Consider the following 16,240-nt stretch of genomic DNA (forward strand, 5'->3'; position numbering starts at 1 on the left):
AATTAAATGTATGAGGCTGGCAGGACAAATACAGAGTACTTAAAAATAAGTGCTGGTGAATACAGAGAGAAGTTACTGTGTGTGGTTGGATTTGATAATCTGACTGGGAGGCCAGGAAAGTGTTTAATAGAGGCCATACAACCCTGTATGTATAGATATCCTCTCTATGTGATTCAGCTACACTAATTATATTTTGGTGCATGGATTCAACTATCTTTTTGTTCTAACTAACATTTTTTTCCTTTTGATAAATTCAGGAAGGTTTTGTTGTGCTCTAATACACCCAAAATACGAGAAGCTATAGTTGACAACTGCTGTACTCATGAAACAAAACTTTAGCTGCATGTATTTTATTAGACAGTATCTGATCCAGTTTTACTTCTGTTTGCTTCTGCTCTGAGTCACACCTTGCTGTTCCAGAGGAGCAGCTGCCCTCCTGCTCAAGGAGGGAAGAGCTGGGTGACTGGAATTGACTCCCTCCCGCAGAGGAAGATGAAGAGCACAGGCTGACTGCACCAATGGACTTCAGCACTGACAAGAGCTGGCACTTGTTAACCCAAGCCATGTTTGAAACTCATCTTAGAAAACAAATGTGCAGGCCAGAGACAAGCACTTCCTGCACTCACCTCATGACAACTAAGCAGATACAAATCATCATCAGAATGAAAGCTAGGATGTGTTTCTGTGTGCTGGTAAGCACAAGGGTCTCTCAGCAGTGGGTGGCACACTTTAGAAGGCAGTGGAGGTGTTGGTGTCAGAGCTGGGCTGTGCAGATGTGGTGTGTGCAGTTTGCCCTTGCTGACCCTTGGAGGACATGGTTTCCTCAACATGAAGATGGCTGTGGTGGCCTGTGGCTGCTCCCTCACATGCATGCAGCAAGCACATGGAGTGGGGACAGTCAGGAGATGGACCTCAAAAATATATTCCTGGTGGGAAGGGAGGGGCATCTGCTGCAATCCTTGAAGAAGGCAATGCTTTGCCTGATTTGTTGAATAGTGAAGCAAAAACAAGGTTTGTGTAAGGTGAAATCAAATGTGGCCATGGTTACACATGAATAGAATCAATTCTCATCCAATTGTAAGCTGTGAAGGAATGCCTCCTCTGCATCCACTGGAGGCTGGGAACAGCAGGTAAGGAGGCTCTCCTCACACATACTTCTTTAATAAGTCAAAATCCACTGTCAGGGTGCTCTGGAATGCCCCACACCAATTTCTAGAGACACCAAAATTAGGTCAGTTTTCTTTCTTAGGCTGTCAGATGAGTCCTAATTTTTCCTGACGACATCCCATAGATAACTGACACACAGACACACCATACTCACCCCAACAACAGCCTTGAAAGAACAAGAAAAGGAGAGGAGCAAAGCCTGGCCCTTGCAGAAAGCTGTCCCAGAACAGGAGTGTTCCAGTGCCAGCAGCCACCTGGCACTGCTCAGGGCTGCTCACAGCTTTGGGGGGCCAGGACTGGGGCATCCCATCTCTCCCTGTCCCACACAAATGCCCTGGAGCAGTGAAGGCAGGGAAGGATTAGTCATTCAGTTCTCTCACAGGGCCTCTTGCTACAGCCTGTCACCTCCCAAGTGCTTTCATGCCACATAATTACTCCAGTGAAGGCAGAGAGTGTTTATTTTGGTTTAAGGTTTTGCAGCTTGGTCCACGCCACAGCATATGAAAAGGTTTACTAACAAATCCACCTCCACCTTTTTCCTGCTCTTTTGACCCCAGCTGTGATAAGTATTGCACTGAAAAATTGTCTCTGTTTCAAAAGGCTCAGTATAATCAGCTCATAAATGTGCTGTCTCTTCATATTTTGGTAGGTAACAAATGACTGTGATTAAAAGAAAGGATCTGGGGATCTGCCAGTAGTTCTGACAAGGAGAGCAGCAATAAAAAGCCATAAAGCCACAAAGGTTTCCAAAGGGCACAATGTTAAAGACTTGCTACAAAACAAGCACAGCTCTGTAATGATCTGCCTAAATAGTTGTCCAATCATTGTTTAACACCTTTGTATCAAACAATTAGCTCAAGAATCTGATTTATTTTAATTAGTCAATCAACATTTTTCAGTATTGTTTCTGCTGATCCTGAATTTTTAACCTTCCCGAGACCTCCCTGAGTAACCCAAGAAGTTATTAAGCCTCATGTTATTTTTGCATTAACCTTTCAGCTGCCTTTAATTTTTATTATGATTTTTAAATTTTTTTTTTATTTACAATAGCTGAAACTGAGCTGAGTTGGAAACGAAATGTGGAAACAGCCAAGAAAGTTCAGCCAAAGTGGATGTGAGCAGGATTTAAAGCCCAGACCTGGTCCCATGCTGAAGAAGAGGAGGGCAATTACTTGGGCTCAAGGGGCTTCCACCATGCCATCAGTCAAACTGTGCAGACAAATCAGATTACTTCTATTTTTGGTATGAAGTCAAAAGCTTAAGGTAGACATGGTCATCATTGTTTCTTAACTTTCAACCAATCTGGTTAATTGTTTGGATGTAGGTACCTTGTGCACTGCACAAAAAGAGGTGTATCTGAGAAGATAAGGAAAATGGATTTAATGTCTCTTCATTCAGCACCTGAAGGTATAAAACAGAGAACTCCTCAGAGAAGGGATTATTGATTCTACTTGCTCTGGTTTATGATGAGCACTCAGAGAGTGGAAGTGTTTTATGCAAATTTTGTCTCTTAGTGCACCTGCCCCAGCAGCCACTGTTCTGTTAGGTAAGTACACATAAAGACCAGACTGAATCTGTACTAAAAAATAGTTTGAGGATTTATTTTTTCTTGGACCTGGCAGGAACTGGAATCTTTGCTCTGAAGTGTTTGTGGAGCCTGTGCTGGACTCATTTTTTTTTTAAATAAAGCCTTTCAGCTCCATAGATAAAACCACACCGAAAATTCACATACACAAGCTAAAAGAAGACTATGTCAGTGAGAGTCAACACAAACAGGAAATATTTGTGCTGAAGTCAGACTCTGCTGTCACTAATGCTTTACCAGACTGTAAAGACTGGAAATGATGGTGCCTCCGAAACCCTAGGGCTGTAATTCTGGGTGAGGAATTTTATGCTGAGCAAGACAGGCAAGGCAACACATTTAAAAACCCAACACATGAATAGTCCATTTATTAAAACAAAAGACTCTTCTACCATAAGGAGGTTACAAGAGAGATTAAAAGAAAATGAACAAAAATTAATCATAAGTAACAAATATCATTGCAGATATATACTCCTGCTGAAAAAGGTTCAAGCCTTTATACCTGTTTACATCTCTCCTAGAAGGCAAATGAAGACATTGACCACATCTCTCTGTCTCACACAAGCTACAGGAAATGACATCAAGCCACCGAGCACAAACCCAATTCCAGAGTACGCAATGATTCACACATTGACGTGGTTTTGTGAGTATTGACAATGTGAAAAGTTAGATCCAGCTCTGCACATAGAAACTACCAGCCCTGGTAGATGGGAGAGCTTCTGGTTAATCTTTCGTCACTGCTGGTGTTACCTTCAGACAACATGCTTATGGCCTCGTCGGTCTGCTGGCTGTCAGTTGTCGAGATCTTCTTGGAATCATGGATGTTGCTTTGGTAGTTCACTGGTGAGGGATAGGCATTTTCTCCCACAGTTGATGAGGACATAGATTCCCAGGGTATTTCTCTTTTTCGCCATTTCAGGTCCACTCTCCATCCTGTCCAGCCATAGAAAGCTAACGTGAAGAGAAATCCCTGCATGGGATTAAGAACCCCCTAGGAAAGAGAAGTGCAACAGGAGTTACACCAGCAAGGTAGCTTCATCCTCAGCTCTAGCAGAATGATTTGTAGGTATTAAAAACTTCCCTTTCACTGAATGATTGCTGACTTTAAAATACGCTATATGCACTCAAATAAAAATTTAGCCATCGCAGACACAAACAAATAAGAGAAAAGTACCATGACCTGTTTTCCAAAATGCTGAGGCCGTAACAGTAAGCAGTAAGCATGAAATGATTTTCTAGCATGAAGTTTAGCCAGTCAATCCTTTGGTGTGTTTTTAACTTTCCCCACAAGCTCTGGACTATTTTATTCACAAAAGCATGTATATTTTTCATTACAAGCCAAGTCAAATATATGAGAGGAGACACTAGCATAGACAGTGAAGCTTTTCCTGCCTTTAAAAATAGCAGGAATTGATCTGTCTGAAATTGCTTTAGATTCTTGAGCCAGTGAAAGTGTCCATCAAAGTGGGATGGAAAAATGGAGAGAGGCACTGAAAAAGAAAATCCCAAGTGATCGCCAAAAAATTTGTCTCTGTTTCCAGTGCCATGAGAGGCTTAACAAATTAATGGCTTTAGATGCTTCTACTTTTCTCATAGGAAAAGAAGGAAATTATTTTTATAGCCATTTTAAAGCAGAGGTCAGTCCCCAGACTTGACCTCTTGCTCTCCAGGTGAGCAAGGTCCCTGTCACGTGAACGTGTTCATTCCTTGTCACAGGAGGAGAAGGAGGTTGTATCACATCAGTTGCATCACTTAATCCTTCAGTACCAAACTGCTCAAATGCTTAATTGCACAGATCATGCTCAGGCCTTCCATCTATTTAACAACTCCAGAATAAATTCTCTAGGAAAATGAACCTGCACTGTCACCTCTGAAAAATCCCTTGTCAAATATTCTAATTGGAGAAAGAGGCTACAGTAAGAGACCAGCATCTCACAGCTATTTTTTGTGCCTTGTGTGAACGATTTTTCACCTATTTGTTCCCAAATAATGATCCAAATTTCATTATATAAGATGCAATCATTCTTCATAATAATAAAAAAACTCCCACCCTAGTTACAAACGGAGAATTTCCTTGAAATGCCCATTTAATTGGGAAATCTTCAGGAATTGTGAGCTAAAACTTTGCAGCTTGCATTATGACAGAGTTTAGCAAGGTGAGTCTAGAAGTCATTCCAGTTATCTGTTGTGGATCTTGAAATGGGAGTGATCTCTCACAGAGAGAATGCATACTCCAGTAGAAAGTTGGCCTCTAGGGCATTTTTGGCAAAGTTTACATGTGAAAAGCCCTCCCACTGACTGCTCATTCCTTTCTCTTACTTCTGCTTTTCTTCCTTGATTTTCAGAGTGTTGATATCCCTCAAAAACCCCACACAATCCAGGTGTTGTTCCACCAGTCTCAGAACAGTGATTTCTAAGCCCAAGTAATGTCGCAGCTGACCCACCATTATAATCCAGGTGATCAGAGCAGCACTTCTGATGTTTTTCAGGGGCATTTCGTTGATATCTGGCTGCATTTCAAGGTAGAACAAAAGGGTCTCGTTGATGATATTGGATGACCAGCTACGGCAGGAGCAAAGACAAAAAGGTCAGTTACATATGGATGTGCAGGTAAAATATGCTTTACCTTAAATTATAGAAATTAAAATCGCTCTAAGGACAACAAGATTTTTTAAATCATAGAATCATTAAGGGTAGAAAAGAACTCTAGGATGATCAAGTCCAAGATGGTTGGATTTCTTGTTAAATCTCAATCTGAAGGGACCCATAGGTCTACGAGATCACAATCAAGAACTGGACCTACTTACTCTCCCAGGCCTAGACAAAATATAAATCAATATAAGAAAAAAGAAAATCTGATAATTTTAACTTGCTGCAGAACAGTAAATTGCAGAATAAAATTGAGATGAGAAGGAAGTGTGATCCATAATGGGGATATCATACATGCTGACTTCTTTTTCTTGTGCCTTAGAAGAGTTGTGCTCACAGACAAGGAACTCAAATATATGCATGTGTTGTTGCAAAAGGCTGCAGGATTTCCAGCTGGAGTTAGAATTTCAGGGTTAGATTAAAGACTTCCAGAATGTCCATTAAAAAACACCAAAAAGCAACACAAAAGTTGGCTTTTAAATCCTTTAAAGTGTTAACAATTATTTTGAATAAAGGTAATATCTGTTTCCAAATAAGGATGAGTATAATCAAGCCTCTTTCATTGAAAGAAACTGATTATGTTCTACACTAAATACAGATTATAGCAAATGGCTGTAAGTTCCTATGACATCTAAACCGTGAGAGGAGCATTTCTTTATAGTTGTACTGCAGATGCAGAAAAGAAGACATCAGCTTTCATGTCATACTTTCTAAGGGGTTTTATATTTGTCCTCCGCACAATTATATCTTTATAACAATGTAAAACCTCCTGCTCTCCCCTCCTAAATCTGTAGGCATCTCTTCTATCCTATTTTGCCCCAACCTGCTGTCTTTGACTAAAGCATTCCATATTTGACTTCTGGCATGGAAAGAAATATTCCCTATGCTTCTGAGATGAGACTGCCTCAGTCTTTCCCTCCAGTAACCTTTGAGAAAAGTTTTACACTCCAGAGCTTATGTTTTATTAGAGCAAAATCCTAAACCAGAGCTGTGATTTTATTTTTTATTAGGAAAGTCCAGAATGAGACAGAATGGAAATAAACAAATGTCCCCACAATGTCCATGGGAAATTGGCCTTTCCTTTCATGCTTTTTCCCAGATAATCAAGCTGGCCACCATCCCTTAGGTTGCAGTGCACTTCTGTGGGGCCTCTGGACTCTTTCTTTCCACAGCCCTGGGAGCTTGGCTGAATCTCTGCTCCTTATTATTTCAGCAATTTCCAGGAAGCCATGCTGCAGGATCCCTCACTGCTGCCTCTCACTCCCTCCTCTGCTGGCTACCCCACCCTTCACATTGGAAACTTCACTTCCAAGCCAAGAGGACTGTTATTCCCCCAAAAAAGACAATCATTTCCTTTCAGAGCACTCCAGTAGACAGCAGCCAAGAGAAGATAAAAGAGGCAGCCTTTCTGCCTGCCCAGCCTGTTAAAGCAATGTAACATGCATTAATACACCTGTGTGTAAAGAAGTTAAGTGGGATGTAGAGACTGCTGAGTTTGGCCTTCTCATTTCACCACTCCACTTCTTGTTGTCCCATTCTTCTCCTCCCTATCTCTTTTCTATCCTATGCCAAAGTGCTATTTTCATGGGAAAAGACAAAATATTTTTAAAAAATTAAATAATAAGAAATTTCGCACACAATCATATGGAGTTTTCTTTTCTGGCATTTCCTTATTTTCCAGTCAATATCCATATGTTTTTCAGACACTTGAAAACTGCAGAGCACAGAGGCAGCTGCATTGTATGGTCATGGTCAGAGCCATGAAGCCAGACTTAGAAGCATTTTTATTGTAGGTCCTCAGTGATGTGCTGGGTGCCAGGAGGCTCTGAGAAATGTTGATTACAGAAAGCCATCAGCCCACAGAGCCGGGAGCCTGCTCTACCAGACAGCTTCAGTCGATGCCCAACCTATTGGGAATTTTTTGCTATTGTTTTTGTTGTTTTTGCTTTTCTGTTGGTTAGACATTTTATCATTTCCTCACAGCCTTGTGAGTGATTCAGCTCCTTTGTGAACTAGTTTAGAACTGCTTCTTCCTTAGATACCTTCCCTTCCAAGCAAAAAGACAAACAAATGAAGCAACCCATCAGTCTATATTCCTGTCCCTGACTCTCTCCCTCTGGGAAAAAGGCACTTTAAAACAAAATAATGCATCCCTTACCAAATAACAAATACCAGCATAATTTTGAAGAAGCGCATCTGGATCTCTGTCCCCAGTCGTCTTTCGTTCTCTGTGTAAATTCCTTGTCTCCCTTTCAGTAAGGAGGCAACTGAAAAGTATACAATAGTGTTCATTAATATATGCACATCTTGTTAGTTTAGGCACAAAAATCCAGAAGGTAGAGGCCTGAAAGAGGGAACAAAGGAATGGATAGATTTGTCTCCAGCAGCTGTTCAGAAGCTGGAAGGACCATTTTCAAGGAATCTCACATATAGCCTAATACTTAGAAAAATAATTACACACAGCTGGATTCCTAAAATGAAAGATATCCCACTATTTGTTTTTCTCTCAATCCCACTGAAAATATTAAATAGTATGGTCAACATAATTCTATTTCATAACAAAAGGTAGCATGTACCTTCTATATAATGTGTGATATAATTATATGCTTATAATTATCATGTGATGTTTGAATAGAATCTTCCATCCTATTATGCACATTGTTTTTCATTGTGTCATTGATACAGCATTAGCTACACCTCTAAAACATGGAAGATGGATTGTCAGCAAAAAAAGTTATGCCACATACTGTTCAGATATCACAAGGAATATAAAAATGCAAACACAAATATACAAAAAGCAACTTTTTATGGGAATGATTTCTTAAAAGAACAACTGCTTCTTTGAAAATGAGTATGGCTGAGGGACAGAGAATGAATGGGATAAAGATTGAACTAAGAATACTTGATTTTCTCCAGCTTTATTATATAATCAATGTGTAGCTTAATTCAGGTACTGCAAACATCTAGCAATGATCCTATTACATGCAAAGAATGCATTGAATCTGTGACTTTTTTTCAGTGTCACTTCTTCTAAGCACTGGATAATAAATTGAACTGGAACATCAAGATCCCATCTGAGTTGTGTATAATTCCCATCTGTTTCATAATCTCAGAAGTGACAAAATTCTGATCATATTTTATTACATTTTTTGCTCTAGGGCTGCCAAGAAGTTAAATCAACTCTCAGATCTCACCAGCTAGAATAAATTACATTCCAAAGTCGAGGTTGGTACCAAAACTCCAGTAGAGTTAAACATCCAGGGTACATTGCCTCAAAAGCTTTAAATCAAGTAAAATGGAAACGTCTGCCCACCTGCAGTTAGAGGTTAATCACAGAAGAGCTCCTGTATCACCAGAACTTTTCTCTAGGGCAAATTCCCATCAAAATGGTGTCTTCACTTCCACAGGCAACTGCTTCCCACCCTTTGCCGTATCTTTATGATTTAACAAGGAGCTGTCACACATCACTGAGTACAAAGCTTTCTACAGTACTCTGTTGCTAAATAACACAGACTGATTGATGCTGGCCATTAGGAACATACCTGCTGATACTGTCCTCCGAAACAGGATTGGGTTGGCCACAAGCACTAGCAGGAGTGGGGCATAGGTTGTGATGTAATGTGGGATTGCATGTTCCAAGCCATTTTCACAGCTGAGAAGAAATCATTAAAAGGTTATGCATTTTTTTTCCCCTCACTATTCTGGCTATTCTATCTATGTCACCTTTAGCTTAAAAAGAAAAAAATAAAAAGGAATGAAGCAAACAGATGAAAAAGTTTAACTTATGGACCTTTACTATCAGTTCACATGGGACATAAAGTTGATTTTAAGCATGCACTTTCTGTGGATTTTTCTCAAATTGAAACAAAAGCTAAAACCAGGAATGGGAGAAGGGTGGCTCATAGAAGCTGTTTCACAGCATGCCCAAGTGCCTGGATTGCCTGGATATTTCTCCAGGGTCCCCTGAAGTCCAGGCTGGTATTTTGAGCATAATCACTGAAAATGATCAGTGGGGCATCCTTGGCAAAGACCAAAATTCTCAACTTTTGAATGTCTGTCTTTAAAGCTGACCAAAAGACATTCAAATGAGCAGAGAGTGCCACGATTTCAGTCTGCTTCCAGAGCCTGCTTACCTGGACAGAGAGGGGTAGTAAAGCAGAGCAATCCCCTCCACACAGAGCATCACTGCAAGGCCCCACGTCATCATGTGGTACAGCACAATGGTACTGCAAGCACCAAACACCACAGGCACAATTAAAGATATCCAACATTGCACTTCCCACATGGCAAGGTAAAAATGGGACCCTCACTGAAAAAGAGCTTTACAGACAGGAAATTGTGCATAATAACACATTAAACTAAGGGGAAAGCAGGTGGGTGAGGGCAGTCCTTCAGAAAAAGAATGGGCCAAAGCAGTTATTCAGGATTGCACATGGAAGCCCTGTCTCCTCCAGCCTGTAGGGTGGAGGGGAAAAGACTTCTTCCCTACCCTTATTGTTGAGAAGAAACCTCTGCATCTTTTATTTCTCCTGCAGACGGCAAACTAGCAGATTAAAATTTAAGAATGGAGATGAACAGTCAAATAAACCATCCTTTTGTGATTTGTAGAAAATGATGTTTAACTTTCAGAGCTGGATACTGCTCCAGTCTTAGGGAGATTCAGAACCGTGTTTGTAGAAAGTCTTTTGGTGTTTACTCTGATCTCATAATCAAGCCCAAATACACATTATTTGTTTTGCTAACAGGGATGGGGGAAGGAGGAAGGTGCCAGCTGTTTGCCTAGAACTATGAGACTTTAGACTGTTGGGGATAAACCTGATTTTGTAAAGTTAACTCAAAAAGCCTCATGTTGGTTACACCTGCAGAAGAGCCATATCCTTAGTATGTGACTGCTCTGTATCACCTGGGAACAGAGTCACGTAATTCCAGTTTTATCAACAGCAACTGAAGGTTATTTTACTCTTCTAACAACCAACTTAGAAACATTTTTTCTTTTCTTTTCTTTTCTTTTCTTTTCTTTTCTTTTCTTTTCTTTTCTTTTCTTTTTCTTTTTCTTTTCTTTTTAATGGAATGAACTATATGAAATTAACTGTATGAAGTTCAGCACTTTCCCCTTCCAAATTTTCATTTTCAGTATAACATTATTTTTTTTGCTGCAAGAATCCATTTCAGACACAGGGTAGGGACAAAAATAGTTGTCTCATTGCCACCAGGTTTATAGACTACAATTTGCTCCATATTTTTCCAAAGGTTAAATGAATTCAGTTACATTTAAATTGAAGTTGGACATAAATCAGTATCTGAGCATTGTCCTGGCAATTTAAGCACTTAGAACACCACTGATCCCTATCATTACCTGGTAGCTATATGAGCATCAGATGGTTGTACAAGACTCACTTATAGCTGCAAACAGAGGCATACAATGTTGGAGGGAAAAAAACAAATTCAGAGCTTTAACTCTGGTACCTCAGTCCAGCTGATCTTCTCACCACCAAGTAAGAATCAACAGCATAGCAAAACAACCACCAGAAGCCAGCACTATATAGCAGCTGGATCCACATCTAGAGGGGAAAGAAGTGCCAAATGTCACAGCTGCTTCTGCAGTACCACTGGGGCAGGGAAGGGACTAAAACCTTTGTCCTTCTGATTTGTTCTTTAAATGTGTATATAGTACAGATGACATTATGAAGTATGAAATCTTACTCAAAGTCACAGGAACAGCATTGTTGTAGCCTATGGGTCAAGTAAATTGAACAGCATTTGCTTTCACAGCTTATTTTCTGATTTAGAAAACCTGTCATTTACCTCTCTGTTCCTAACCTGAATGTGGTAAGTGAAGCCCAAAGAAATTTATAGTGAGGATGTTTTAATTTTAGGTTAAAATTGCAGTTGTTTCTCAGTAGCTGAGGCATAAAAATATAACTGAGGTCAGTCATAACCACAGTGTGCCTGTGCATTTGTGGGTTCTGCATGTGATGGGTGTTTTCTCCATGCACAAGATGGTTATCAAGAAAAAAACTCATTAATGAGAAAATCACTCACACTCTGGAAGAATACACCTACTGAACTCCCTGAGTGATTTCTTCAATAAAAATCCAAAGCAAACAGGTTCAAGTCAAGCCAAATTCCACAGCATTCTTGAGTTGACCCCATGCATTTTTCCCATGAGCTTATATAGGAAAAGTGACCTTTCTTTGCCGCTGTATATAAATTCCACATTTCTTCCCCATAGGAGCTGGCTCTTTGTAATAGTCTGGGAGTGTTTCAATATTCATGCTATCTTCCCTCCAAGCTGTCTTTCAGTTCTTATCTGAATATCCTTTATCACAGCTCCATAGTAGCATCGTTTTACATCTGGAAATCAACATACTTGTTACTGAGCCAAACGTTGGTGAATAGAGATCTAGCACTCCTTCCTTCAAAAGGCAAATCAAGCTGGGAAATATTTCCTTTCACCATGGTGTAGACCCTACCTCTAGTAATTTGTGAAATGGATTATTCAGTATTTAATTCAAACATCATGACATTTTCCTAGTGCACAGGAGGCAGAAAATAAAATCCCAGTCTTCCTTCTAATGCACTTTACCTATAGCACTCAGCATGTAACTTCATCATCACATTTACATATTTGCTGCAGTTGGAAAATGCACAATTTACTACCCATAAACATACATATACAAAAATAAACTGCAGTGTCTTTTCAGAAAATCCAACACTGACAAAACTGTCTCCAAAAATAATATAAATCAGATGCACTTAAACCCTAAATCTTCATATGGTATCTTACTTTTTAGCTTGCTGCAGTGCCTGAAAGGGTAGCCCTCTGCAAACCATTGAAGGGAGATATCTAAAAGTTTCACTATTTGGAGTTTGTATAGGCTTGTGGTTAAGAGAAATAAAACAATAGTACTAAAAGAAAAATAAAATAGAATCGGAAACATTTTATTAACTCACATGAGAATACATTAGGGGAAATGAGTGGAAGAAGGGTTATTTTTCATTCCAATATAGTTGAATCTAAATTTAAAATGACTCAAATTACAGCATTTTCCTGGAGCATAAGTAAGGGAAAATAAAAATTGTGGTAGACCGCTATGCTGCCCACCATCTAACCTGAAATTCAAATGAAAAACAAACAGTCTGCATAGAGTACCCTGTCATGTTTAAAAATACGTTTTTATGTGTTATGGGCCAGAAAGTGAAACATGAGGAGGAATGGGTTTTGAGCAGCACATTCTTGCTGCACGATATTGAGATTGTTGGTTCTTTCTCAACGAAAAAAACAACAGCATTTGCATCTCGTAAGCAAAACTTAAAGACGTGAAATAGAATTGAGATTTGATAGATGTATACAATTTATATTTGTGTCCATGGCACAAAACTATCCTCTTTGAAGCTGTTTTTATATAGGCATATAAAGCACAGTGAGTTCAATTTGGCACAGATTGCTTTGCTTTAAAACTACTGGAGCTGAATAATTTTCTTTACATGCAACCTATCCCCTTCTACATTGTAAACTTTGAATTGCAAAGCTAATACTGCTATTGCTCATGCATTAATTCATTGGAGATCCCACATTCCTATTGCATCTGGGTAAAGTGATGATCTGTCTTACTTGTCATTGGCAATGTTTTAGTAAAAATTGTGACCTTTATTCTTTCACAGTAAGCTCAAATTCTATTTCCCAGTGTTTTGATTATAAAATTTGTAACTGAGTTTCAATATGTACTTTTGGAATGGATTTACATTTTCTTATTATTGCATTTTAACCCAGAAGATACTTAATTAGACTTGGCCAGATGCAGTCATTGAGATGCAGCCCAGCAATCTGAGCTGAAATCCCACATGGCAGGGACAGACCTTCTGCCAGCAGATTTGTGGCTATGAGTACATTTCTCCTGTTGTCCCTCTGTGTCTAAAACACACACTCTCATGCCACAAAAGCTAATTTGAGCTACCCAAGTTGCTGGTTTCGGGAGGTCCTTGCTGCACCAAACAGGCTGCAGTTTCTGACAGAGAAGATGGACAGATAACCTCGCACTGCCAGTGCAACAGAGCCGCTGGGGCATTCGTGGTGCTGTGCCCGCACAAATCCAAAAAATGCTTCACAGCCCTTTTGGGGCTGCTTATATCCTTTTGGCTCCACATCCCTGAATGTGGCGTACTCCACTCCCCTGGCACTCCTGTGAGGAGTGAACACGGCAGAATTCATGGGATCAGTGTGACCCAGCTGCCCTACATCCCTCCCCACCATACAGCACCAGCAGCACCCTGCCTGCCCTGATCCAGGCTCGCAGAGGGAGGCATGAATGCACTTGCAGGGGTGTGGCAGAGGCTGAAACTGTCATATCCAGGCTCTGACTCACAGCCACATTTCCTTTTGGATACAGCAGTTTTCCTTTCAGATTCCCCCTGTGGAAGGACTCTTAATTGGAGCAGAAGAAAGGGGGGATGATCTCGGTACCTACCGCGCTTCCCACACAGAAAGTGGAAGGCCACACGTCAGTCCCGTTCACCACAGAAATGTTAGCTACGAAGCCTGGGAAGCCCAGCCATACGCTTGACCTGAAGATCAGACCTAAAGAAAAAAATGTATTAATGCTTTGAATCTGCTGGTGTGATTTGAGTCACATGCTTTTCCCTGGCCACATATTTCACATCGCAGCCCAGATTTTGTGCGTCTGCAGGAAGGCGACGGCTGCAGACGAGCACAGCAGGGACAACTGTGCTATTTAAATGTCAGTGTGATCATTCAGGGAAAGTAGCCCCAAGAGTCGGAAGCTGCTGGGACTTCAAACATTACACAGATTAAGATCTCACTTAGAGATGCTGTCACATGCTTCCATAACATAAACTGGGTAGCATTTAAGAGAGTGACATGAGACACTAAATAACTGTTTACCAGCATATATTCGTACACTAATATTTGCTTCTCTATAAAATCCCCCAATGCAGAAAAGGAGTTGTTTTTCACTTTTCTCTGCCTTCATTTTACAAGCAGCCCTTTTCCTCTGTCACAGGACTGAGCAAAAGCAGCACTTCTGAGCTAGGTAACAACAATGCTCTTTTTAAGAATGAACTTAAAGTTTGTTAGTGAGTTTTTCTGGGTTTGCTTGAAATATAGCACCAACAGGAAACAGAACAAAATGACCAGGTTTCCCACCAAGAATGAACTGTTTTCCACCCACCGAAGTGAGTCTAATACAAAAACAACAATGGATAGCTACTTTGAGTTTGCCAGTGAAAGAGGAAGGGAGAAAAATAACTTTGTCTATTGTTGGCTTCATCTGACTGAAAGGACCTTTTCCAGGTGCATGCACGTATGTATTTTCCATATCTCTTTCTTTACTTCCTTTATAGTATTTGGTTTAGTATTGGTACTTATTAGGTACTGTGGGAGAATCTGTCTGGGTGGGAAGGGGAAGAGAAATGAAACTCAAAGACACACAGACACACAGACACACAGACTCACACACAGCCCCCACCAGTGAGACAAAACAGCACTACTTCTATTATTGTTTCCAATGTGAGAGGGGGAAATGCTACTGTAGAAGCAAACTTGTCCTGTATTTTCATAGCACATGTAATGACAATTTATGCCGAATTTGACAGTAAATGACTGATGGGAAAAATTACCAAATGACTGATGGGACAGCTCAAGACATATTAGTTTCATTTTGACTCATGCATTCTGTTTTGGTCTCCACTGGTTTATTCCTCCAGACTATCCACCAGGATCTGGGCAACCTGCTGGTTGTCCTTGATAAGGTAGCTTTACTCACATTTCAAAAGCCTGTGTCCAGCATGATCTGTGTGCAGCTGCAAGTCAAACCCATTTTCTGTCAATGCGATGTGCCCAGAGATGTAACTGGCACATGAACAAGAGGCACACTTGGGCCAAAAGGATTTGAGGGCATAGAGGACAATGGTTTTCAAATGCCATCCTATGGTTTGGCTAAATGTTTGATGTCAGATTTATTTTCCAATTTGCTGCCTCACCTCCACTTTTATGCCTTACTCTGAGAAGCAGTTGCCATTCTAGATTTTAATTTGTTTTAAAGCAGAGATTCTAGCTTAGATTTGTCAAGAGCTTTCACTTCCACAGTATAACTATTAAACAAGAACCTTCTCCCCAAAGACCCATAATTTCCTGAACTCACTTAGTCCAAATCTTCCTGTGAACACAAACAGCATGCTTCCTTCAGAAATCTCTGCTGTCCACTCACCAGCTTCTGAGGTCTGTGGTACCTCAGAGCAAAAGAACCTGTTACAACAAGGACATCAAGCTGGCACTTACCTAAGCCTCCAAGGATGTCACAAATGGAGATAAGGAGAAGGATGGTGGAGGAGGACGAGGCTTTGGGCATCTTCCGTGGGCTCTGTCCCTTCTTTGGCAGGAGCTGCAGGATGGTCAGTAGCAGGCTGATGGAGGCACTGCCAATGCAGACTCCACAGAAGACTTGAGGCTGGAAGTTCATCACCAGCTGTGTGGCTGCATCCCGGTTTGGGCAGCAGTAGGTTTCTAACCTTGGAGAAGCCATGACTGGTGGAGGGACCCCACAAGCAGAAGAAAATGCTGTTGCTTCCCCAGCATTCACTTTTTCTTCACCCTCCCCATTAGTCCTCGGTGGTGAGAATCACGCGATTGATGGATCATGTGCTGCTGCTGCTGCTGCTGCTGGAAGTAAATCCCCTAGAGCTGCCTTTCTCAGCCTCTCCTAGCAAGGAGATCAGATCAGAACAAGAAACCAGTGTAATCTGAAACATGCCCCATGCTCGCTCAGAGCCATTGGCAACAGTTCACTCACATATTTCTGCTTGCACAGTATGTGATACAGGAAG

General features: G+C 40.7%; 1 protein-coding gene across 1 annotated transcript; it reads right to left on the bottom strand.

Moving 5' to 3' along the window:
* Positions 1 to 3,440: 3,440 nt before the first annotated feature.
* Positions 3,441 to 15,939, bottom strand: GPR143 (G protein-coupled receptor 143). The gene is made up of 8 exons (XM_041472486.1): positions 15,696 to 15,939; positions 13,867 to 13,976; positions 10,865 to 10,959; positions 9,532 to 9,624; positions 8,941 to 9,050; positions 7,557 to 7,665; positions 5,194 to 5,311; positions 3,441 to 3,740 (listed from the first exon to the last, which is right to left on the bottom strand). Exons 1-8 carry the CDS (start codon positions 15,937 to 15,939, stop codon positions 3,441 to 3,443), a joined length of 1,179 nt encoding a protein of 392 aa, XP_041328420.1.
* Positions 15,940 to 16,240: the final 301 nt, after the last annotated feature.

The sequence above is a fragment of the Pyrgilauda ruficollis genome, unplaced genomic scaffold, assembly GCF_017590135.1.
Source record: "Pyrgilauda ruficollis isolate IOZ18807 unplaced genomic scaffold, ASM1759013v1 scaffold29, whole genome shotgun sequence".
Taxonomy (NCBI): Eukaryota; Metazoa; Chordata; class Aves; order Passeriformes; family Passeridae; genus Pyrgilauda; species Pyrgilauda ruficollis.